Below are 25136 nucleotides of genomic sequence, written 5' to 3'. Positions count from 1 at the left end.
CACCCCATTTACCAAGGGTTGCATGCCACGCCGTTCAAGAAAAAGGGACCCATCCATCCCTCTGTGTCCTCACATTTAAGCAGTTTCTTTTTTTTTTTTTAATCTTTTCTTTTCTATTTTTTGGCTGCACCACGCGGCATGTGGGATCTTAGTTCCCCAACCAGGGATCGAACCCGCATCCCCTGTGGTAGAAGCTGGAGTCTTAACCCCTGGACTGCCAGGGAGATCCCTTAGCAGCATCTTTCCTTCTGTCTTCAGGAGAAGAGCAAAGAGATGCAGTAGGAAAGCCTGGCTTCTGACTGCCTTCCTCGCTCTGAGTCTCCGGATCATGAGGGCTGTCTCCATCCCCTCATCTCTGTCTCTGAGCCTCCATCTCCCCATCTGTTAAATGGGGACATCTGTGATGTCCCTTTCCCTCCCAGGTTGCTAGCTAGCTGGGCAGAGAGCCTGCACCGGAAGTCCCCAGGGATGCAGAGCCCCCATGGGTGGGCCCGTCCCGCGGGGCACAACTACAGGGGGATGCAATGCTCCTGGCACTTGACCACTGGTTCTGGGTTTTTAATTCTTTGTGCAAACGCTTCTTGGCACTGAAGTGTCTCAAGGAAACAACACAAAACAAACACAAAAGAGCAAGAGGAAGTCTGCTTTCCATATTGGTGACATCTTTTCATTTGAAAGTTTGATTCAATTCAAAGAGATTTACCAAGCATCCAGCCTGGGCCAGGCCTGGTGCGGGGGCTGTGGAGGCCGTGTCCTTGCCTGCCCGGGCCTATTCTACTGTGGATGCGAGTGGCGGCAAGATCCCTGGAGAACTGTGAGCACACAGAGGTCAGAAGGACCGGCTGAGGGTGGAGAGGGCAGCAAGGCCCCAGCCAAAATGGGACTTCAGCTAGGCATCCAGGGGTGAGCTATTCCTGTCACATGAGCAGAGGTGCAGAGGGACCTTCCCTGGGTACACAGGAGGCACCGTGGGAGCCGGGAGGTGCTGAAGTCACAAAGGTCTCAGGGCTGCTCGAGGAGTGGCATTTACCCAGGAGACCCTGGAGAGGGAGCACCACCCAGCCCTGTCCCCAGGCCAAGCACTGCGTCCGCTGAACTGTCTCAGGAAATGCCTGCGGGTCCCTTCTCGGGCCCCATTGCAGAACGGTGGGTGTTCGGAGTCTCAGGAGCACAGTGTCTGGGGCTGCCCTTCGGGAATGAAAGGGAACAGCCCGCAAAGCCAGTGGCAGCCAGGGGACGCATCTTCTGGTTTGCTGTAAGGACTTTCTCGCCACCTCAGAGCCTAGGTATTTCTGGAGCACCTGTGTGAGACTTCCCTGGTGGCTCAGATGGTAAAGCATTTGCCTACAATGTGGGAGACCTGGGTTCAATCCCTGGGTCTGGAAGATCTCCTGGAGAAGCAAATGGCAACCCACTCCAGCAGTCTTGCCTAGAAAATCCCTTGGATGGAGGAGCCTGGGACACTACAGTCCATGGGGTCGCAAGGAGTCGGACACGACTGAGTGACTTCACTTTGTGTTAGACTCAAAAATTCAGGCTCTAGATTTTGTTGGCCCTAGGAAGGAAAAAGGACAGAAGGAAGAGTGGAATAAAGCAGGCTGTGTGTCTCTCTGTACCTTCTGGCTGTCTCATTCCACCTTGAGGCTACACCGCAGACCTCTTCTGCCAGTGCTCCCCAACTTGTCACACAGACCCCTGTCCCTGCGACGTTCATCTCAAGGGCTCAGGAGAGTCCTTGGGGTGATCTCAGAGCTGCATGGAGGAGCATCAAGGACTCTGCCCCATGAGAGGATGGGGCTGACCTGGTGGCAGCTGTGATCTGAAAGAAGTTCCACTGGTTCCCGCCTGTGGTTGAAGGAGCCGGGGCCTGTGGGTAGTTTGGGCGTCACTACAGCTAGATGCCCAGGGAGCCCAGTAGCCTTTGAGGTTGGTAGAAAAGTGGCTGTCACATCCTCCTTCCACTAAGGGCAGTGGTTTCATCACAAAGCTCCCCTGTGTCTCTGCTTACCATGGTTCATCATGACAGATGATGTTCTCATGAGAATGCCTTGAGGTAGAAGGAAGCAGAGGCCGAAGCTGCTGTGGGGCTTGTGAACGTCCCACCAGTCTGGTCCCTGAAGGCCTTGTGGCTTTGGATCCAGCCCCCAATGCAGGAGACACACTCTCACCCCACACCTGCCGTCCTTGGATAAGGGTCTGAGCAGAAAGGGGCTTTGCCTAGTGTATGCTTTGCAGACAGTGCCCAGTACAGAGCCTGACACACAGGAAAATGTACTAAAAATACATTTTCTTTTACACGTCTCAACATTTCACAGATGTGTGCTTGTGAAAATTTCAGACCAGGCAGGGGAGAGGCCCCCTTCCTCCCCCACCTCCTGCCATCTGCCTCCACATCCATGTATCCCCTCTGGCACCCAGAGAATGTGCCCCACATCTCAGAGGGGATCCTTTTCCTGGGTGCCCATCACGCAAGCTCACACAGAAAATAGGGATCTGTGTTTGTGTCTCTGAGACTTGCTCCCCCCACTGACACATCTTCGAAATCGTTCCACGTCAGAATTTATAGAATCGTCTCATTCTTTTGAGGTTAGCATCTTACTCAGTATAATATACAAAAAGATTGAGTGTAGAGGCCAATGAGTTTTCCCCAAGTGAATACGGTCGTGTAATGAGGGTCCCGACCCAGAAGTAGAAGATTCCCAGCACTCTGAGGGTCCACTCCCACTCACCACCCCCTCTCCATGGAACTTCACAAATCAGTTTTGCCTGATTCTTGAAATTTGTTTAAGTGAATTCAAACAGTATGTAATCGTTCCTGCATCGTGTCATCCGTGAGGCTTGTCCCGTTGTTTTGGATCGTGGTTTGTGCGTTTTCACCGCCGTGCACCATTCTGCTGTGCAGGTATCCTCGCGCTGTTGGCGGACATTTGGGTTGTTCCGTCTCTGCTGTTATGAATGATGTGTCAAAGGATGTTAGGGTCCTGGTTTTTTGGTGGGATATGTGTGCATGTCTGCTAGGTAGTTACCTAGGAGGAAAATTGCTGTGGCTCAGAGTGTATATAGGTATAGCTTCAGTGGATCCTGATACACAGTTTTCCAAAGAGTTCCAGTTCCTCTGCATCTTAGCTGACACTAAGTATTTGTCTCTTATTGTTCTTGTAAATCGCTGCGTACTATTTGATGGTATGGGTGTACCTTAGTTTGTTTATCCACTTTTTTGGTATTAGAAGAACTGTTGCTGAAAAACACCCTAAACACAGAGCAGCTTTTGTTTTTGTTTTGTTTTGTTTTGCACGTGTGTATTTCTGTAGTATAGATTCCTAGCTGTTTTAGGAAATATCACAGATTTTCCATATTTACACATACTGCTAAATCACCTTTCAAAAAATGACCATGACAAGCAATATACTATCCCCTAGTGAGAATGCCACTCTCACTCTGTATTGCTGTTTTAAGTTTATTTTTTCTCTCCCCCTCTGACCCCTGGAAGGATGGTGAAGTGTTGAGGGTTCTTGAATTTAGTACAAGAAACACATAAGTCAGACAATATAAACATCAGCGTAAATGAGTTGTTGTTCAGCCTCTTAAGTTGCGTCTGACTCTTTGAGACCCGTTGAACTTTAGCATACCAGGCTTCCCTGTCCTTCACCATTTCCCTAAGCTTGCTCAAACTCATGTCCAGTGAGTCAGTGATGCCATCCAACCATCTCATCCTCTGTCATCCCCTTCTCCTCCTGCCTTCAATCTTTCTCAGCATCAGGGTCTTTTCAAATGAGTCAGTTCTTCGCATCAGGTGGCCAAAGGATTGGAGTTTCAGCTTCAGCATCAGCCCTTCCAATAGGTGAGACAGGGTATTTAAAGAGAACACGTAATATGATGCCAACCAGCCATCAGGTAGTATTTATACATTAGTAGGGAAAAGCTATTTTAATAAATAGAAGTGAAGTTGAAATCTATGGGTATTTAGGTCAAAATTATAAAATTTTTCAAGCTGACTGGGGAGATGGCATCCTTGTCCTGGCTGTGACCTATCCATTCAAATGGTAGCTACATTGTATTAGCAGACCCAGGTGTGTGCTCAGTTCGTGCTGTCTGGATGCTGGCTGAGTGCTAAGTGTATACTCAGTCAGTGCTGGCTTAGTGCTTGTTGAGTGCCGGGTTGTAGCTGGCCAATCACTGCCAAGGTTACTGGCCTCAGGAAGGTCTCCCTGTCCAGGTGGCTACCATGCTGGTGCCTAGGGAAGTGATGGAAAGGCTGGGCTTCTCTGGGGTCAGTGGGAGCACCCTCTTTCCCACTTTTCCTGTGAGCATAAAATGAGGAACCTTGTCAGGACTCCTGAGAGACACGTGTGGCCTTGACTCTCTGCTTAGTGTTCTGGGAAATGGTCGCGAGGGAACATGAAATGACGTAGAGTCAGGAGGACACTCGGGGCTGCTTGGCTTGCATTTGAGAGTGTGGAGGGAGCTGGTGGGAGCTTCTGCCTGAGGTTAAACTTGGTCTGTGTGGTTCTTACACTCAGCAGTGCCTTCCAAACTCTGAATTCAACCAGGGGTTACTCAGACGCTGACCTGCCAGGTGGTGTGAAGGACGCAGAGGTAAGGAACGCCTGATTCCTGGAATATATATGGAGAGGTCTGCTGTACCCACGTAGCCCTGGGAAACACAATGAGAGATGCCAGTAGGGATGTTTAAGTAATAATGCCAGTAAGCATTCCTGAAATGTCGCTAGAGTTTAAAGGACTTTTCTATCCATTGTCTCTCATCTCTGAGATTAAAGAGACAGGTGAGAAAGGATTTCCTGGGGGAGGTGGAATGAGCAGGGTCTTGGAGGGCAGGGCTGAGGATGTGAAAAGATGAAGCATCATGTGCAAAGTGGAAGAAATGGTGTCAGCCAAGGCAAGGCCAAAACAGCATAGCCAGCACAGGTTAGTATGTGCGTTTCAGGGAGGTGGGCAGTGGAAGGTAAACTTAGAAGGTAAAATGAAACTTGGTTATGCTGGCTTTGAATATCAAGCTAAAAAGTCTGTATGGACATGTGATCTATGTAACCAAGGCCGTCTTGGCCGTGTGAAGTAAAGCCCATGGCTCTGAGGCGTTTGTTTTGGTAACGTAGTCCTAACCTTTAAGTGTCTAGCATATGTACTTAGTTTTGTATGCATATTGGATGAAAGGATGGGTTTTTGGGTGGATGGATGGATGGGTAGGTGGGCAAATGGATAGATGGCTAGGTAGATTGATTGCCTCCTCTTCCATGTAAATATTTATTACTCTTTTTTAAAAGTCAGCAAGTAACCTCCCTGATACAACTGTTTTGATGCTATGGAGAATAGCCAAAGACACTCAGGAAGAATTTGAATTGTACATGTACAGGTATAGCCCATTTTGTAAAGCATCTTTACAAGCACTGCCTCAGATTTTTCTCCAACCTATTGCCCAATTCTCATCTGTGGTTTTCCTGGGTTTTGAGATCACTGAGTGTGCAGATGGGTAAGAGTTTCGGTTTGTATCACAGTTGCCTCCTAGGGGACCATATACATGGTCCTCCTTCAGGAAGTCCTGTGAACCAGAGCTGAAGGTGTGTAAGGGTGGGTGAGGCATGACTCTTTTCAGCCATTAGCCAGATTGTGTGCATAGTTTGAAATGTCCCAGCACCTCTCCTGCCCAGTGTCTGAAATCCCACTCAAGATGAGAGAATGTCACTCTTGTCATTTATTAGACCCACTGAAGATTAGGATTTACTTTGTGGATTTTTGTAGAATAACAGAGAAAAAAGGCTACAAGGAAGAGGTTCAGACCCTACATTTCCAGGAGGACAGGGATCTTGGAAATACATGGAGCTCAGAAAGAGAAACGGGAACATGGGGTTCATAGCAAGTTTTACATCTTTCTCCTCCTTTGCAGAGATTTACCTCCAGAAGCCATGCTTTGCCTGATACCAAGACGAACTGACTGGGGTATCAGCCTAGACACACACACCCCCACCACCACCACCACCACCACCACCATGAGGATTAAGGTTCTGCCCTGTTAGCTCCACAGTGGGTTAGGCACTCCTGCAGGGCACGGGGAGTGAGAGTTTAGATCCTCCGTGAGAGTTGGCACAGGGACCACTGTTGACTCACCCAGTGGTTCATGTGTGCTTGGAGCCAAAGACAGGGGTGATTCAGTTGGTCCTCAACTGAGTATTACTTACTCTATTATCTGAAGGTTTGTCTGAGGCAGTTGCTTTGCATGTGCGCGTGTCCTTGATATGTTTGTTTTTCTTCGCAGTGGGGTTGAAGTGGGCTGAGTGTAGTTTCAGGAGTAAGGGAGCTGGCTTCCCTTGCTGATCTCCAGAAGCCTCCCAGCTTCCTGGCCTCTTCTTTGTGTGATCCATATGAGGAGGGTCCCAAGAAATGGAGGGAAGTTGTTCAGAGGGGCTACCAAGAGGGCTGAACACAGCTCTTTCATGGCAATAAGAATCTTAAGGAGACAAGCCCCAGAAGTGTCCTCCATGACCCCATGGCCTGTGGGGGCGGGCGGTGGGGGGGGCGTACTCCAGGTTTGGCTTCTGAAGGCTGCTAGCCTTGTGTTTCCACCACATCTAGAGGAACAGGCCATGGCCTGGATACCAGGTCTTCAGGATGCGCTGGGTTTTCCAGCAGTGGGGAGGTGTCCCCTGGATCTCGATGTCACTGACCTCGTAGAGAAGCAGCAGGAGCCCATCGTGGCCTGCACAACCACCGGCCACTCCTGCTCTGCTGAAGGGTGGCGTTGCCTTATTCCATGCTGACTTGCTCCACCGATCAGCTAATGCCATGCTTTTCTTGGCATGAAAGCATCACAGCTTTATCAACACAGGGACACCCAACTGAACAAGCATTCATCTCACACATTACATCAAATTAACGTGTACAAAATTAATATTCTTGACCTTGCTAGTGGGAAGCGCGATCAATCTGGGAGGTTGTCATCCTGCCGTGGCCAGCCTTCTGGAGAAGTCCTGACCATTCCAGCTTAAGCCACCATTTTCCCTCCCAAAGAGCCATGCATCCCAGCCCCCACCCCCCAGCCTGCTTTGGTCCTTTGGAGATTCTCCTGGTTCCTGAGAGGCCCCTGGTCTCCCTGGTACCATCCAAGAATGCCATTCTTTCTTTGTCCCCAGAGCTTGTGACCTCTGTCACCCTAGATGGTAGGTGACATCTCTTGTGACTCCGCGTAGCCAGGTGGATGGAGAAAACCTGTGTTCTCTGTTGGGTTGTAACCTCCTGGGTACTGGCCATGAGCACTTCTCTAGAGTCAATTGTTTCTCTCTGCTGCCTGTTTAATATCCTAACAGAGGCCCAACAACTCAGTCTAATCACCTTGGTATTACCCAGCGTATTTAGCTGAGCTCCCCTCTACTCCATCACTCACTTTCTCATGCCATCACCTTACTCTAGGCACAGAAAGGAATTCTCCCAGCGGTGCTGCTCCTTGAAATCCTTCCCAGCCAGCAGCCAGCAGGAGATATGTATCCAATCTTGATTTCCACCTTCTGCAGGACCCTGAAGCGACAGGGAGTGGGGAGCTGTCTGGAGGGTGAATGTATTGGTCATCACTGGCCCAGGTCTGAGCATCCTTCCTGCCTCACTGCCCCTCACACCCTCCAGAGCTCCTGACAGTTCATTTTAGGGGCCCTCAGAACATCAGGGGATAACTCTGGGCTCCCAATCCCAGACAGAGCAGATGCTGTAGAAGTGGCTACACTCACAAAGCAGCCCTCCCTTCCTGTCACAATTAGATGTGCAACACATTCGCAAAGAAGAGAGACCTGTGTAAAGATAACCCCGAGGGCACGGTGCACTTGGCCTGAGCCCTTCATAAAGCAGAGATTCTTTTGTGAATGGATCAGACTGTCCCGAATTTCTAGGTGTGTTTAGAACAAGGTGAAACTTGTGAAATTTTCTGGGGACTTTGTGCTCTTTCCCCCCTAAAGAGGTGACTCGAGGCAGAAGCTGACCTGACACGGGGTCATCAGTCAGCCTGGAAGAGACTGCCAGGTTGGAGGCTGCGGGAACACTGGTGGCCAGAGGGGGTGTGGTGGCCGCTGGTGGTTGCTCCTGTGGGGAGGCGGTCCCTGGCTCTAACCACGCCCCCAGGGTGGGCGGAGACTGGGAGTCTCCCGCCTGGGGAAGTGGTGGGCGGGGCTGTGGGTGGAGCTGGGCTTGGTCCAAAGCCCTAGGGCTTCCTTCCTGAAGATGACCCAGGCCTGGGGGGCGGGGGTGAGAGTGCACACAGGTGCTGGGTCATGAATGTTAATGTTGTACGTGTTAAACCTTTCTTTGCTCTTCATCTTCCTCTCCTTCCCTTTCTTCTCCGGCTTTCTTTCTCACAGCCCACGTCTTCAGGCTGCCAGAGGGAAGGGGATGGACCCCGAACCCCATGGGGATCTCTCATCCTAACAGTCAGTCCCTGCTAGGTCCCTCTGCCCCTTTCTCTGAAAGCCAGCTGGAGAATCTGGGGCTCTGGGGACCATCACCTCACCTTGGAGACTTCTCTTTTCAAGCAGAGGACTTAGCCTAGAGGCTGGGCCAGAGCCGCCCTCTCGGGTGCGGTCTCCCAGGGTTCATGCACTTCCGTGGAGTCTGTGCACCTGTGTTTGCAGAGCCCTTTTCACTTGGGAAGCCCTTTCTGTTCACTGTTTGTGGCTTCCTTGTTTTGCAAACACCTGAGAAGCAGGTGTGGCAGAAATTGCTTCCCCTCCTCCCTCCAATTCGCGGGGAAGAAACTGGAGCCCAGAGACTTGAAGCCAGTCTCATGGTCATTTGGACAACACGGGGCAGAGCAGGAGCCAAGACCCAGTTTAGTGTCTGTGACCTTATTCAGTTGAACAGAAAATCGTGCAACACAGGAACGCCAACAAAAACGGCAAGTCATCTCTGAGTCCAGGCAGGTGCTCTTGTGGCCAGCTCCCCACGTGGGGCAGCTGGGGCTTCCCGCCTGTCCCCATCCCTACGGTTACTAGGAATCTGCTGCTGCTCTGTTCCGGATTCAGGTGTATGGGGGGAGCTATTCAGAAGTGACCAAGACACCTGTGATGATCTTGGCATGTTTCTGTATCCAAGCACGTTCTAGGACCCAGGTCTCCCCAGGCATTTAGGCAGGGTGTTTATTAAAATGCGAATGTAGTTCATTAATCATGCAGAGTGGCCTTGGCTATGAGGGGAGGGCAAGAACAGAGTGAGCATGGCATGCAGGAACCCTGAGAAGGGACAAGAGAACCGAGTCTAGAGCCAACAGCCTTCTTCACAAGCTGTCCAGTTTCAGACATGTTGCCCACACCTGTCATCTGGGCGGTTCCAAGTCTCAAATGTGGTCATGTGTGTGAGGGCCTGAGAGGGCTTCCTGGGGTTTGCTGAGGCCCTAGCTCAGGGGCCTGCTCCTCCTGAGGCTCCCCTGGCCAGGTTTCCTCCGCCCACGAAGGCCCAGATCATCTCTGGGGCAGCAGCACCCTCTGTGCCCAAGCCACGTCCCCTTGCACTGCTCACCAGGTTTGGCTGACCCTTTAACTGTCTTCTTGGTCATGCCCTCAGCTGGTTAAATTACCCTTAAAATAAAAAATCGCCTAATGTCTTGAGCATCTGAGTGGTCAGGAGAGGCTGAGACAAGGCCTGAGTCTCCAGCCATGGAAATGACCCTCGGCAGTGCTAGTGCTGTAGGGCTCCGTTCCCCATGCCAGCCTCGCACCAAGACCCCCTGTTCAGGTCCTCCCCACCACTAGACTCATCTCTCCTTCCTGCCTCTTCTCAGCTTTCCATCACTGCTTTTCTTTCTCTCCTTCCCTCCCTCCCACTGCCCTTAGTGGTCTCTCTCTGTCTCTATTTCTCCATCTCTCTGTCTCTGTCGCTCTCTCTCCATCTCTCTGTCTGTCTCTGTTTCTCTCTCTGTCCCCTCCCAACACCACCCTAGTCCTAATGGCTTCTTCCCTCTTTCCTCCGTCTTTCTTGCGTGATTCTTCCTCTGCTCCCTGCCCCCCACTCTCTCCTCTCCCTTCTCCACCCCTGACCTTCTTCAGCCCCACCACCTCCTCTCCCTGCCTCCTGTCGCCCCTCCATCACATCACTGAAGATGAGGATGCTCAGAACCACAGGTTACAGGATGAGGTGCATCTTGGGCCACCTGTAGGGAAGAGCAGGGAGCAGAAGTCCGAGGACGCTTTAGCCAGTGAAGCTGCCTGCAGCTTCTCAGGCAGTCTTGGGAATTTGAAAACAGTGTTATAACTTCAGAGGGCTTATTTCAGCCCAGAAAATGCAAAACTCCACGGAACAGTTTACTTTGAAATCGCTTCTGGGAGCAGGGCACAGCCACACACCCTTTCCTTTCTCTCCAGCTCCCGCTACTGCCCCGGCTCCCCAGCCCAGCCCCCACCCCCTACCCCCCAGGGACACCCTTCCTCTTCCTCTGCTCCTTCATCTCTTCCTTTGGAGAGAGACGCACAACAGAGGGATAAAGGTAATTCCCACTTGCCCAGAAATGAATTCCGTTATCCCCCAGCTTACTGTTTTATATTTATATCAAATGTATTAATTTCTTTTTACCTAGTGGTTGGGTTTAGTTAATGATGATAATAAATATTAATGAGGGTGCTGCTGCCTCCAGACCCTCTGATTGCTGCCCCGGTCGGCTCCTCACTCCTTGGACATCGTGGGAGGCATGAGCACCAAGCAGCTGTGGGAGGACTGTCAGGATCATCCTGGAGGGGCAGGCATGGGATCCACTGAGGTCAGGCGTTAAGGAAGGCTCTGACACAGCAGCCCACTCACTCTATACTCCTTCTGTGTGATTCCCTCTGGAGTTAGTCAGATCCCCTTGTACGTCCACTGACACCTGAGGGGTCCCTGCAGAGGGCTTGGGAGTATCTTCTTTAACTTGTGGGAACTGCAGTTTCCTTGGCTGTAGAAAGGAAATCATTTGATCCACCTGCCAGGACCATTGAGAGGATTAAATGCAAGTGGTTCAGAAGCATGCACATATTAGGAAGCAGTGTGATTTTTTTTTTTTCATTGCTTGACATTCCAGGGTGTTGCACTGTGGAACTTTGTAGAACGTCTCAGCAAGTGTGAGAGCTTTTATTTTTCGTGAACGTGTGTCTCTCCCCAGAAGTCCCGTTCAGTTCTGGGCATGCTAAGTCCTTGCGTTCATCCAGTTGTTCAGACATGTGTCCTTGGCCCTCAGCTTTGGAGAGACGGGTTGCTGTCTTACTGCTTGAAGAGCTTACTTTACATTGAGGAAGAGAGCAGACAGGGCTGTAAAGGGAGCCGTCCCTGTAGTCAGTAAGGGCTCACGTCTTGCAGAGGAACTTTTTTCGCTGAGCGATTTGGGGGGAAAGTGACAGACCCCGGTCCACCCTCTCTTGAGTCTGCACTCTGCTGTGTTTCTCTCATCTTTGCAACTGGCAACTTGGTTTGAATGAGAGCTCCTCCCTGTACAATTCAGGGCCTCTTCTACTGGAGCCGGAAGTGGAGGTTTCAACTGTATTTGTTCAAGAGAAAACGGTGATGCCGACACATTCTTAGAGAGAGGTACTGGGGTGTGAGCACAGCCAGGGGTGGCCCCAGGGCAAGGAGACCACCATCTGCGGGGCTTCCACCCCTCTTCCTCAGAGAGGGCTTCTGGCATCCTGTCCCCCAGAGGCCCAGCCTCACGCTGCTCACACTCAGAAAACGGACGCAGGAAGAACTTCAGTCAGACCCCAGCACGTCTGGGACCAGCCGGAGGCTGGATCCATCTAGATGTTTTGGCAACTGTTTAGGTTTGAAGAAGTCATCTATGATGTTCATTTATTCATTCATATACTCACGCATTCATTCCATGGGTGTGTGTTTGAGTGGTTAATCTAGAGATTTTGGTGGTGTGCCTTCTAAAAAGAAGGGAGTGGGTGAGGTGTTAAGGGGACAAAGTTGAGGTCAAGTCCCCCCTCCCTTGGATATTACCTTTCACTGCAGCCCAGGGAGGGGTAGATGGCTCACCCTCCTTTCTTTGAATCTCCCCCAGGGTTCCCAGTATGGGAGGCGGCAGTGCAGAGTTAGAGGCCGTGGCATGCTCTAGAAGCTGAGAGGCTGGAGAGAAAGCAGGACTGAGATGGTGGAGGACTCTGGGGTGGCTGGGAAGAGTTGGAGCTTTCTTCCAAGCCCAATGACAACTCACTTAGAGTGTTCATTGGGGCGACATGATCAGCCCGCTGATTGAACATCCAGTGGATTCTGTCTGGAAAATAGAGGGAAGGGGCTGGTGCTGGAGTGGGTGGGGTTCTTTGAGAGGTGAGAGATGCTGGGGGCTGGCCCAGGCTGGGGTCAGAGGGGTCAGAGGCTGGGAACAAACCTCTTGCTGCTGAACATGAGCTCAACCAACCTGTTTTCTAAAGGAGACAGCCAGTGTCTATTGCTCATTTCCTGTGTGCAGGATGTGAGAGTACAGAGAGGGCCTTTGGCCATGGAGAATCCAGACAGGAATGTGCAGAAAGTTAAATAACAGTAAGGGACCAAAGTAACCATCCACAGTAGCAAAGCCTTCCAAGGCCTGGTTACCTGTGCGTGATTACCTGTCAGGTCCAAATTGGGGACAAGGCCTGCCATCGCCTCCCTGAGAAAAGGAGCCCTTGATAGCCAGCCTGGTGGAGCTAGCTTCTCACCCAGCCCCCCGAACCCTTGGGGACCTCTCACTGTCCACCCAGACTGTGAGGGAGACACTCATTCCCCCTCCCTCTTGGCCTGATCCAGGACATGAACTGATCTAGTGAGCATATTCCTCCTTCTCTCTGGCCAGGGACTTTGCTGGTTAGTGCAGAGCAGAAGGACAAGGGAGTCACTTGACTGCTGAGTGCTGAAGAGGAGCCGGAGTTTGGCGGAGATGAGCCAGAGCAAGCAGGCATGGCCTCACTTCTTTACCTTTTGCTCAGAAAAGGGGTAGAGAAGGAGGGCCTGATCTGGCCACAGTGACTTGTCATTTACCAATGGGGAGAAAGAGTCCTAGAGAAAGAAAATGATATTCTGGTGAGGGTGGAGCACGATCAGAATTAGAGGAATGAATGAACCCTTCCACCTTTTTCTCCCCTCTGTCATTTCTCTAGGCCCGTTTCCACTTGCTCACTACTTGAAGTTCAGTCATCGAGGGTGGATGTGATATTCTCAGAGGAGTGCAATTATTGCAAAACATAGAGGAAGGATTCATTCAGTGAGGTTCCTGTCAGGGCAGTGTGCAACGGTATTTAGGAGGAGCCTCAGACGCCACGGCAAGGCCAAGGGGTGGTGTGTGGGGTGATGCCAGGTCGCTCCGATCCAGGGCCTCTTGGCCCCAGAGCTTTTTGATTTTCTTCAGAGTAGGATTTGATTGTCAACTGTGAGGTTGGCCTTACTTTTCTTTCATTTTTAATTTCCTCCTCAGTCACCAGACTGATGACATTCTGATACTGCAATGCGATTTACAAGGCATGTTGGAGTCCACTGGGGGGCCAGCTCAGGGTGGGCGCTGATCAAGCCGATGATGGTGCATGTGTGTGTTGGGGGATGCTCCTGACAGCCTGCTGTGCCCCCTGCTACGGGGCCCACATCGCTCCTGGGTGGCCTGTGGACTGGCAGAGCTACAATACTCCCTGAGCTGGTGGCCTTCGTGACCACCTGGCCAGATGGGGCCATTTCTGGACCCTTGCTTCTCCTAGCCTGAATTCCGTGGGAGCCTTTTTAGGTGTGGTTCATGCTGCAGACAGTGGCTCCCACGGGGGCTCAGGGACCTGCCCTGTCTACACAGGGCTGGGCTTTTCCTTGCACCTCAGCTGCAGGACACAGGCCTGTGTTTTTCTCCTTCCTTTCAGACTCAGTGTTCCAGATGAAACCCCTTGGATAGGAACATTATACATACTTGCTCCCAGTGCATTTCTGCAGATAGTCAAACCCAGCTCAAGCTCCTCTTTAAAAGGAATGCAAACCTGCTTGGACGTTCTCACCTGGTCCTGCTGGGTGTCCCCTCGCCAGGGTGACCAGCTGACTGGTCTTGCCCAGGACTGAGAGGATCCTTGGGATGTAGGACTTTTGGTGCTGAGACTCGGACAGTTCCAGGGAAGCTGTGACTCTTGGTCACTCTGCCCACAGCCACCCTCCCTGCCGACCTGCCAGTCCTGTTTGGTGTTTGAGAGCCAGACTTCAAGAGAATGATGAGCAGAGAGTGTTTGTGCAGAGGGGGCAATGCCTGCTTTCGTTGTTCTCTTCCGCTTCCTTTTCCAACATTCATCTTCCCCCTTAATGGTAAGCACCATGGGCCCCCATGCACTGTGGCCCTGGGCCTTAGGAAGGAGTTTGTTTGGCATGTTACTTTGCCAGCTCCAAGTGCACAGCCTCAAACTGAAGTCTCACTACAGCTGACGGAGCAGGACACTTTCTTCAGGTCATCTGTGGAAGGACATTCCACAGCTCGAGCCCAAGACTCTTGCTTCACTGTTTGCATCTGAACAGAAGCAGCCTTGCTTCTACAGCTGCATGTACCTGGACACTATTCCCATCAAATTCAAATCACCTCAGTGCTGGGACATCAGTTTTTCAGCTTAGAAATCATGGTACTCAAGGGGGACTTAGGAACGAAAATATGTCACTCTTGACCTGGATGGAAGGAGATGGCGGGGGGCGGTGGTGAATATCTGTGTGTCTTCCAGGGAATCTTCTTGGAGTCATTTCACTGTTTTGTTTGTTACTTTTCCTAGTGTGAAATTGGTTTGGGGGCAAATCTTTACCATCATGGGAGTGAATGCCACAAACAAAGCTTCCTTTTCTTTCCTAAGACTTTTCAATCAGTCATGCGATGTTAGCACTTGTGGCATTCCAGCCTTAGCCGCTGGCCTTTGGAAGCAAACTGGTATTAAGGAGCTGACAAGAAGTTACTTTTCACCCCTTCTCTGCCTTAACACTGCCACTTACCACAGGGCTGGCCACGTCTAGTTAGTCACAAGACCCAGTCCAACTTGATTTACAGTGTCAGGCAAGCTCCGTAAGAAAAAACCAAAGTCACTGAATGCAAATTTAGAATGAAAAAAAAATCATTTAGTTCCGTTAACACAGTGTTCTCCCGGCTTTGCATCTCTGGAACTCATCTTCTAGAACCCACAGCTGCTTGGCCCTGTTCAGAGTACTTCCACCTGCTTGGAAGTGCAGGCTGGATTCACATCCCCAGTTACATTACTTCCAGAAAGACAGGATCCCTGTTGGATGCCCATGAAGCTTATGCTGAGTAAATATTGACAAAGTAGTCTAAAGAGCAAACACTTTGACATTTGTAAGGTCCACTGGAAGGTCTTGTATATATTTATACAGCAGGAATGAGCACCGCATACCAATTTTCCTGAACTTGTTCTGACATAATTCTGCATGGATAGTGTGTGTGCCGGTGGCTGATAATGGCTGAGTGTGCACACAGGGGACAGGCCAGGGCTGGGTGGTGGCGGGTCAGGGTCTTCCCTCCCATCTGGAACGAATGAGCACCTGGACCCTGGTAGGAAACTTACTCCAAGCTTTTATAAGACTGACTTTTCCAGAAGGAAGGGAAAAAAAAAAAAAAAGTCGCAAAAGCTTGTTTCTAATTTGGTACAATTGATGTACTTTCTTTTTACTTCGTAAAAATTGTATTGATGTTTTTGGGCTTTATATTTATTAAAGATTGAGCCTCAAAAATGTAATGAGTAAAAAATGCTTGCTTAATTTAAATTGTGAATCTGTCTGTTAAGAAATGCATTAGGGGTAGGAGAAGCATAAGACATATTAATTGACAGACAGGAACTGCTGTCTCTGAGGTTGATACAAGTAATTTATTACTTTAGAAATGAATGCCACCTCCAGAATGTGCTTCATTAATTTCAAATTTAGTTTTAATTTCAAGCTGTTGCCCCTTGAGAAGAATAAGGTGGCAAATTATGTTTGAAGAGCAGATTTTTTTTTTTTTTGCTCCAAAGAAACACCACATTTTAACTATTTAATTTTACAAATAAATGTGCCCGTCTACTTTGCTTCATTTCCCCAAGAGCCAAGAAAACGTTCTAGGTAAGGTCAACACTTACTAATGCTTTCTTTTTTCTTTCTCTCCTCCTCCGTGTGTCTCTTCTTTCTGTCCTACCTCTTCCACCTGTTATCAATGCAGCCTATGTTTCAGATGAGTTAAAGGCTGCCGCCCTGGTAGATGAAGACATAGACCCAGAAGAGAGCCCTGCAGATGGAGAGCCGTCGGCTAAGTACATGTGCCCGGAAAAGGAGCTCAGCAAGACCTGCCCCAGCTACCAGAACTCCCCGGCGGCCGAGTTTTCCAGCCACGAGATGGACAGCGAGTCCCACATCAGTGAGACCAGTGACCGGATGGCCGACTTTGAAAGCGGCTCCATCAAGAATGAAGAGGAGAGCAAGGAGGTGACCGTCCCGCCAGAAGACACGACCGTGTCTGACAGCCTGGAGCAGATGAAGGCCGTGTACAACAACTTCCTGTCCAACTCCTACTGGTCCAACCTCACCCTCAACCTGCACCCGCCGTCCTCGGAGAAGAACAACGGGAGCAGCAGCAGCAGCAGCAGCAGCAGCAGCAGCTGCGGCAGTGGGAGCTTCGACTGGCACCAGAGCGCCATGGCCAAGACCCTGCAGCAGGTGTCCCAGAGCCGCCTGCTGCCCGAGCCCAGCCTGTTCAGCACGGTGCAGCTGTACCGGCAGAGCAGCAAGCTCTACGGCTCCATCTTCACCGGGGCCAGCAAGTTCCGCTGCAAAGACTGCAGCGCCGCCTATGACACCCTGGTGGAGCTGACGGTGCACATGAACGAGACGGGGCATTACCGCGACGACAACCACGAGACCGACAACAACAACCCCAAGCGCTGGTCCAAGCCCCGCAAACGCTCGCTGCTGGAGATGGAAGGCAAGGAGGATGCCCAGAAGGTGTTGAAGTGCATGTACTGTGGCCACTCGTTCGAGTCCCTCCAGGACTTGAGTGTCCATATGATCAAAACGAAACACTACCAAAAAGTGCCTCTGAAGGAACCCGTCACTCCCGTCGCAGCCAAAATCATCCCAGCCGCTCGGAAGAAGGCCTCGCTGGAGCTGGAGCTGCCCAGCTCCCCGGATTCCACCGGCGGCACCCCCAAAGCTGCCATGGCGGACACAAACGACGCGCTTCAGAAGAACTCCAACCCGTACATCACGCCAAATAACCGCTACGGCCACCAGAACGGGGCCAGCTACGCCTGGCACTTTGAGGCCCGCAAGTCGCAGATCCTCAAGTGCATGGAGTGCGGCAGCTCGCACGACACGCTGCAGGAGCTCACGGCCCACATGATGGTGACCGGCCACTTCATCAAGGTCACCAACTCGGCCATGAAGAAGGGGAAACCCATCATGGAGACGCCCGTCACGCCCAGCATCACCAGCCTGCTGGACGAGAAGGTGCAGTCCGTGCCCCTGGCTGCCACCACCTTCACATCCCCCTCCAACACACCCGCTAGCATCTCCCCAAAACTGAACGTGGAGGTCAAGAAGGAAGCTGACAAGGAGAAAGCTGTCCTCGAAGAGAAGCCCAAGGAGAAAGAGAAGGCCTGCGAGGAGGAGGAGAAGTACGATATCTCTTCCAAGTACCACTATTTGACTGAGAACGACCTCGAAGAGAGCCCCAAGGGCGGGCTCGATATCCTCAAGTCCCTGGAAAACACAGTCACGTCGGCCATCAACAAGGCCCAGAACGGCACCCCCAGCTGGGGGGGCTACCCCAGCATCCACGCCGCCTACCAGCTCCCCAACATGATGAAGCTGTCTCTGGGTTCCACGGGGAAAAGTACACCCCTGAAGCCCATGTTTGGCAACAATGACATCGTGTCCCCCACGAAGAACCAGACCCTGATCACTCCACCCAGCAGCCAGAACTCCCCCATGCCCAAGACAAACTTTCACGCCATGGAGGAGCTGGTGAAAAAAGTCACCGAGAAAGTTGCCAAAGTCGAGGAGAAAATGAAGGAGCCCGAGGGCAAGCTTTCTCCACCCAAGCGGGCCACCCCGTCCCCGTGCAGCAGCGACATCAGCGAGCCCATCAAGATGGAGGCGTCCAGCGACGGGGGCTTCAAAAGCCAGGAGGACAGCCCCAGCCCCCAGCGGGACGGCTGCAAGGAGGGGAGCCCCCTGGCAGAGCCGGTGGAGAACGGCAAGGACCTGGTGAAGCCCATGAGCAGCGGCCTGAGCAGCAGCACGGCCATCATCACCGACCACCCACCCGAGCAGCCCTTCGTTAACCCTCTGAGCGCCCTGCAGTCGGTGATGAACATCCACCTGGGCAAGGCCGCCAAGCCCTCCCTGCCTGCCCTCGACCCCATGAGCATGCTTTTCAAGATGAGCAACAGCCTGGCCGAGAAGGCGGCGGTGGCTACCCCACCGCCCTTGCAGTCCAAGAAGGCGGACCACCTCGACCGCTATTTCTACCACGTCAGCAACGACCAGCCCATAGACTTAACGAAAGGCAAGAGTGACAAAGGCTGCTCTTTGGGTTCAGCGCTTTTGTCACCCACGTCCGCATCCCCGGCAACCTCCTCATCCACGGTGACAACGGCAAAGACATCTGCCGTCGTATCATTCATGTCAAACTCGCCGCTACGCGAGAACGCCTTGTCAGATATATCCGATATGCTGAAGAACTTGACAGAGAGCCACACGTCAAAGTCCTCCACCCCTTCCAGCATCTCTGAGAAGTCTGACATTGACGGGGCCACCCTGGAGGAGGCCGAGGAGGCGACACCCGCGCAGAAGAGGAAGGGCCGCCAGTCAAACTGGAACCCCCAGCACCTGCTCATCCTCCAGGCGCAGTTCGCCGCCAGCCTCCGGCAGACCTCGGAGGGCAAGTACATCATGTCGGACCTGAGCCCCCAGGAGCGCATGCATATCTCCAGGTTCACCGGGCTCTCCATGACCACCATCAGCCACTGGCTGGCCAACGTCAAGTACCAGCTGCGAAGGACAGGTGGAACAAAGTTCCTCAAAAACTTGGACACCGGCCACCCTGTGTTCTTTTGTAATGACTGCGCATCACAAATCAGGACTCCCTCCACGTACATCAGCCACCTCGAGTCACACCTGGGCTTCCGGCTACGGGATTTGTCCAAACTGTCCACTGAACAGATTAACAATCAGATAGCACAAACCAAGTCACCATCAGAAAAACTGGTGACGTCCTCCCCCGAGGAGGACCTGGGGACCTCCTACCAGTGCAAACTTTGCAATCGGACCTTTGCAAGCAAGCATGCGGTTAAACTTCACCTCAGCAAAACACACGGGAAGTCCCCTGAGGACCACCTTCTGTATGTTTCTGAGTTAGAGAAGCAGTAGCGTTTGCTTTTGATTAAAGTGACTGTAATTCGCTTTGAGGGAAACTGTTGCAGGCACCTTAAGGCCCCCCCTGTCTTGTTCTTGGCACATGTTCTTATTTTAACTGCAGAGAATCACTCTGGGCTGGACTGTTTTGTATAACTGTACAGTGTTTAATAGAGGTGCATACTCAGCTGTTGTTACTGGTAAAATATGAAGGTTAAAACGCAGTGGTAAGTGTTTGGAACTTTGTGTAAATGGGATTTAGTTGTGAGCATCCCCTGATGCTTCAAGCTGCATGCATTAACAGACAGTTTAATTAAGCATTTATGACGAAACCGGGCACACTTTTCCACGCGGCTCAAGTGTGCTGGCATTTTTCACCCTTTCATCTTTAGCCCTCTGAGTACTTTGAAGCACTTTTGCATTAATTTGGTTAAAAAATAAAATAATAATAATAATGTATGAAGCTCTGTTTTTTAAACTCCTTACCAGCTTAGTTATAATTAATAATATGAACCTCCATTTATGCAGGTCTGCAGGGGTATAACACGCCTTGAAATTTAAAAGAATATTATTTTCACATTGAAACATAGATGTATATATTGTATAGATTTCAGACTCTCTTATGAAAAATGTGATTGTGGGTAAATGACCTTTTTTCCTGCATTTATAGCAACAGTGTTTTATGTACCTGCTATGCTCTGGGCATAAGCTGTGCCTATGTATAGTGTATATTTCTTTTTCTTTTTTTTTTAAGGTCTATGGGTTTTGTTTTTTACATGCAAACATTGTAAATTATACAGAAGATACCACAGATAGCATTTATAAAGTATACAGAAACATTATCTGAAAGCAAAGTATGATTGTTTGTTTTGCTATACAGTACATCTATATTGATAGAGGTTCACGTTTAAATTATACATATTTATTAGCATCATATTATCATTTGTTTTGAGCAGTCGGAATAAACGAGGCCAGGAGATCCATCCATGGCAGGCATCATAACTATTTTGCACATTATTTTTAAAGGTATTTATTAGAAATCAAAAAAAAAAAATGCTCAAAATAAACTCAGTGCTCAAAGGGTTAAGTCTATTTGCAAAGGAAAAAAAAAGAACAAAAAAAAAAAGAGAGAGAGAGAGAACTTGTACTGTATTTCCTAAACATTGATAAAGCCTTTAAAATGTTTGTACTGTAATACTTTGCTTAAAAGTCACGAGGCATTCTGTGATACAACCTCTTTTACTTATTTATAAGCCCTCTTGGTTGCTGTTCCATATTGTAGGACGCCTTTTTATTTCAATTGGTAACTTTCTGTTTTGTTCTTCCTAATTATTCTCCCAAGATCCCACACTGCAGCTTTATCTTTAGGCTTATGAAAGGTAACCCGTGGTTACCGGCTCTCCAAGTGATTCTGTTCTTCTCCATTTTTGGCAGTTAATTTGCAGAAGTAACTGACAGCTGACACCATATGAGAACCTATGTATAAAATATTGGCATGTAAACAGCACAGACACTCTGTGCCCTGTTTTGTTGTTGACAATGAACCACCATTATGTGACTCTTCATATAACCCTCTTTTCTACGGCAGCATTAAAATTGTCTTTTTGCTATAATTTTGTGTTGCGTTCACAATTATGTCTGAAATGTGCTACGACTAACGAGCACATTAAAATTAAATTGTATGCGATCTGTTTATGACTGAGTTGGTTGCTGTGTCTGCCAGGTGCTGGCAGTCGGAAGCCGCCCGTAAATCAAGGGAGTTTTAGTGAACTTTGGGCTTGGAGAGCAGCGAGCGTTCACTCAGAGGCGGCGTGGACAGAATTTTCCCCAAGAATAAAAATGTAAAAGAAAGGAAGATGTTCCCGTGGGGTTAGATTCTTGCTGGGAAGGCGATGTTATCAAGTATCGGTAGTGGAGCTTCGGTCACACCTGGCGACCCGCATAGGGGCGGGAGCTGGATCTCCCATCTGGATGAGAGAAGTCCAAGTCAGGGCCCTGAGCCCTGCCCATGGCAGATGGGAGGAAAGGTTTTTGGAAGGCTCGGTGCAGGGCGATTCCTTCCTGTTGATTCGGGATTTTCAAGGAGCCCAGCTGGGCAGGTGGGCTGGGCATGCTCTCTCTTCTGTGCTAAAGTGAGCGCAGATAACGAGGTGTCGGGGGGCGGGGAGCCTGAACCCATCCACGGGAGGAGTGGGGAGAGCATTTATATGATAATCACAAGCTTTTATTAGCCCCGGCAAATCATGCCAACAAAACGCTGGGAACATCATGTAAAATTGTAAAATACCTTTATTACTATATTCAGACTACTCTTGCAGTTATGTGGAATCGTAGCTCCTAACCTAGAATTATACAAATGAGAGATGTATTACATCCATGTAATATATAAAACACCTCCACGTTAAAAAAAATACTTTTATTAAAAATTTAAATTAAGCCCTTTCAGAGATGTTCGGCAACACGCCTACGTTCTCCCCCCCTCCATTCATCCCCACCCCTTTTAGTCAAGATGAGGCCAAAATTTCTGTCTGCTCTACTTTCTCTCGGCAATCCATCGCTCTCTGGGTTTTTAAGAGAGAAACTCACTAGTGTTCAGAACGGGTTTCTGGCAAGTGGGGAGGTCTGTGCTGGCTCTGCTTGCCCTGTGATGCAGACAGTCGGACTGTGGCCTCAGGCACTGCAGAGGGGCTTTCCCTTCTGGGTCTCCAGCCTTGTCGTCTTCCCCACCTCCTCCCGGGTGGCCACCACAGTCCCTCCCAGAGCAGCTGTCTGCGCCTACCTGGGACATCGTCCGTTTCCCCCGGGGGCCCGGCTCCCCCTGGAACCTGGCTCGGGACAGATACACCCTCCCCGCTGAGCCTTCCGCATCTTCACATCCTGGAGCCCAGATTTCCACTCTTGAATTTTTCACAGGTTAAATATAGCATCGGTTTATTAGAATCCAAAGTCCTGCATCTAACAGATTAAACTGACAACACTTCCATCACCACCAGGGCCCATGTGGCTTGAAGGGAGAGGGGATTTGTGCAAGCGAGGCTGGGAACCCCACCCCCCATTTACATGTTGGGAGAAGAACCTGATGCCCTGCCCATCTCCTCCTCACCCCACCTGCAGGGTTAGCTTTAGGACTTAAGTTTGGGTGTAGAAGTGAGGAGCTATGGCCAAGACAGGTAGCAAGTTCTTGGCCCCCAATGGTATAGCCAAGAAAGGACCACTCATATTAATGGGGCCCAGAAATCAGCTTTACCTCTGGAGGAGACAGTGACTAGGCGGTGGAGGGCCTGAGGCGTGAGTGCAACCTCACCTGGTACAATGACGGTGCATCATGGCAGGAGGCGGGGCTGGCTGGGACCCCACCCGGCTTGGAGGTGGAGGGCCATTTACTCTCAAGGTCATCTCATCAAACCCTTCCCTGGCTGGAGAGTGAAGGCCACTATCCAAAAGAGCCTCCAGTCACAGCCCAGAATGGCCCTGACTTTCCCGAGATCGGTAGGGGAGATCTGAAGTTGCGTTCCCAGTGCAAAGTAGTTCTACGCTTGTTCTCCTACCATTGATGTTAATAGAGAATGTGAGAGCAGGAAGGAAGGGTCATCCAAGTCAGGTCTTTAAACGATTCCAAGGAGGCGGAGGGATGGTGCCAAGTGAGGGAGGTTTTAATCACAGGTGTGTAGGTGACCCCGACCTCACCCCGCCCAAGCCCAGGCTTGTTGCAGCCTTACTGTATATCTTCGAGCCATCACATTTACGCAGTATCTTAAAATAACATTTGTGATAAATGTGCAATTTAACTAATTTATGGTGCTATGATGTGCTCAGGGCTACATGCAAGATGAAAATCTTAAATGGAGCTTGAACAGCTCACTTCACAACAAGAAATCAATATGCCACATCTTAGCTATTTGCTGCCGTCAACATTTAGCAAAAAAAATCAGTGATGTATCTTTAAGTTTGAGGCAGCAAGAATTCTATAATTAACCAAAATCTTACATAGTTAAAGAGGGTGGGTTATGATGAAGACCCAGATCTCCCTGGCATCTTCGTTCTATTTTCATTCTGCAAAAAGGAAAAAAAAAAAATATTGATAACCACCAAAGAGGCGTTTCTTTGCCGGGTGCTAAGGAGAGCTTAGGTGGAGGTGTTAGCCTGGGAGGGTTCCTCAGCAGAGCTCAGGGCTGTGGTCTGCACATCTAGAAGAATTCATTCTCTTAAAATCAGACCACGCCAACTAGGTGGACTTCATTGCCTTCAATCCTTGACCTACCTATTGTTTCACAGACCTGGTGACTGAATACTTGACAAAAGGCCATAGTAACTGCCAAGCTCCGGGGAGAGTCAGGCTCCATCTTGAGAGCAGAACCTGAAGAGAGGAATCTGAGAGCGGTCAAAAGACAGGAGATGATTGGAAGAAACAGGGCTGCAGTGAACAAATTCTGTGCCGAAACTATTGTCTCCCGAGATTTCTAAGTCATCCAATAGAAAAAAATCAAATGATTTTATTTTTTCAGATTCATCTGTGCAGCTCTTTTGAAATTGGAAAATTGCAATCACATTTTATTCTGTTGACTATTTAACACAAAAATCATCCACTTGGTATTAAAGGAAGCAATCATAAGAATGAAAACACACAAATCCCAACACCACTCTTTAATAATAAATACTTTAACTTTAAAATAATAGCTATTATCCTTTTAGCTAATGGCAAAATTACCATTTTTACTCTGCCAGATAGTTATTCTTTTGGTAATAGAAACACTAACCTTTTTTCTCCCTAGGGATTTATTAGTAAGCACGTGTAATCTTTGGCAAAAGGGAACCTGAAAATGCATTTCCCTGGGGACCCGGCGCCAGTCGATGCCTTTCAGCCCGCGGCTGACCTCGGAGACACAGGAAAGGTACTCGCGCTTCTGCTCCCACGCGATTCCAGGGTGCGCTGGCCTTTGCAAAATATGCTATAGTTAGCTTCAAAAACCATCTCACTCTTTCGGGGGAAGGCCTCAGCTCTGTCTCATAGCAGAAAGCTTCTGGGAGGGGAATTTTCTCCTGACAAACCCCACCTCTCTGTGTGTGCGATGTGGCAGCCTCGTTGCTGCCGAGGCCTGGACTCCCGGGATCAGTGCAGAGCAGGGAGCAAACAGGATTTTGTTTCCAGAGAGATGCTCGCTCTCCACACAGGCATCAGGTTTCCCCAAGCCAGACGCGGACGCACCGTTTTCAGTCTCCAAAGATCTGACAGGAGGCCACCCCTAGGAGGATTGTAAAGGCGAACATTTGGGTGGGCTTTGATGGTTCCCAAGATATCGCAAATCACCCTTGATTTGGGACCATGTTCCCCGCTCCACCAAAACAGTGGGTTTGCCAGATTGTTGGTCAGTGACCTGACAGCCCTGCACAGCCTGATGGTGACTCAGTGAGCCCATGGCTGTGGACATCAAGAGTGACTTAAATCAAAGTTAGCAGCTTCTTGAGGCTCGGCATTCAGGGGTCAGTGCCCTTCCCTACGTCCAAAGAGCCAGGTGTTTTCAAAATTAAATTCTAATGATAAAAGATCAGAAGAACTGCTTTTCCACCACCTTTGTATAATGTCATGTACTAATATATTCTTAATAAATCATCCCTGATGATAATGATGATAAGCAAGGTGACCTCTTTCCAGAGATTAACATCCACAATTAGCTACTCAGGAATTAGGATTCACTATTATTTACTGTCTAACCTGAGCAGTCCAACATAGTGGCCATCAGCCACACATGGTCATTCAAATTTAAATGAAATAAAGTGAAACATGTCATTCCTCAGTCTTACCA

General features: G+C 49.9%; 1 protein-coding gene across 1 annotated transcript in view; it reads left to right on the top strand.

The window, feature by feature from the left end:
- TSHZ3 (teashirt zinc finger homeobox 3) overlaps window positions 1–19595 on the top strand; it is a 67851-nt gene extending 48256 nt beyond the window's left edge. Inside the window, exon 2 of the mRNA XM_052656418.1 lies at window positions 16142–19595. Coding sequence (XP_052512378.1) covers window positions 16142–19347 — 3206 coding nt within the window. The 3' untranslated portion in view covers window positions 19348–19595. The remainder of the gene's footprint in view (window positions 1–16141) is intronic.
- Window positions 19596–25136: the final 5541 nt, after the last annotated feature.

This window comes from Budorcas taxicolor, chromosome 18 (genome assembly GCF_023091745.1).
Source record: "Budorcas taxicolor isolate Tak-1 chromosome 18, Takin1.1, whole genome shotgun sequence".
NCBI classification, from domain to species: domain Eukaryota; kingdom Metazoa; phylum Chordata; class Mammalia; order Artiodactyla; family Bovidae; genus Budorcas; species Budorcas taxicolor.
Note: the sequence above shows the minus strand (reverse complement) of the source record. Positions and strands in the feature narration are given on the sequence as shown.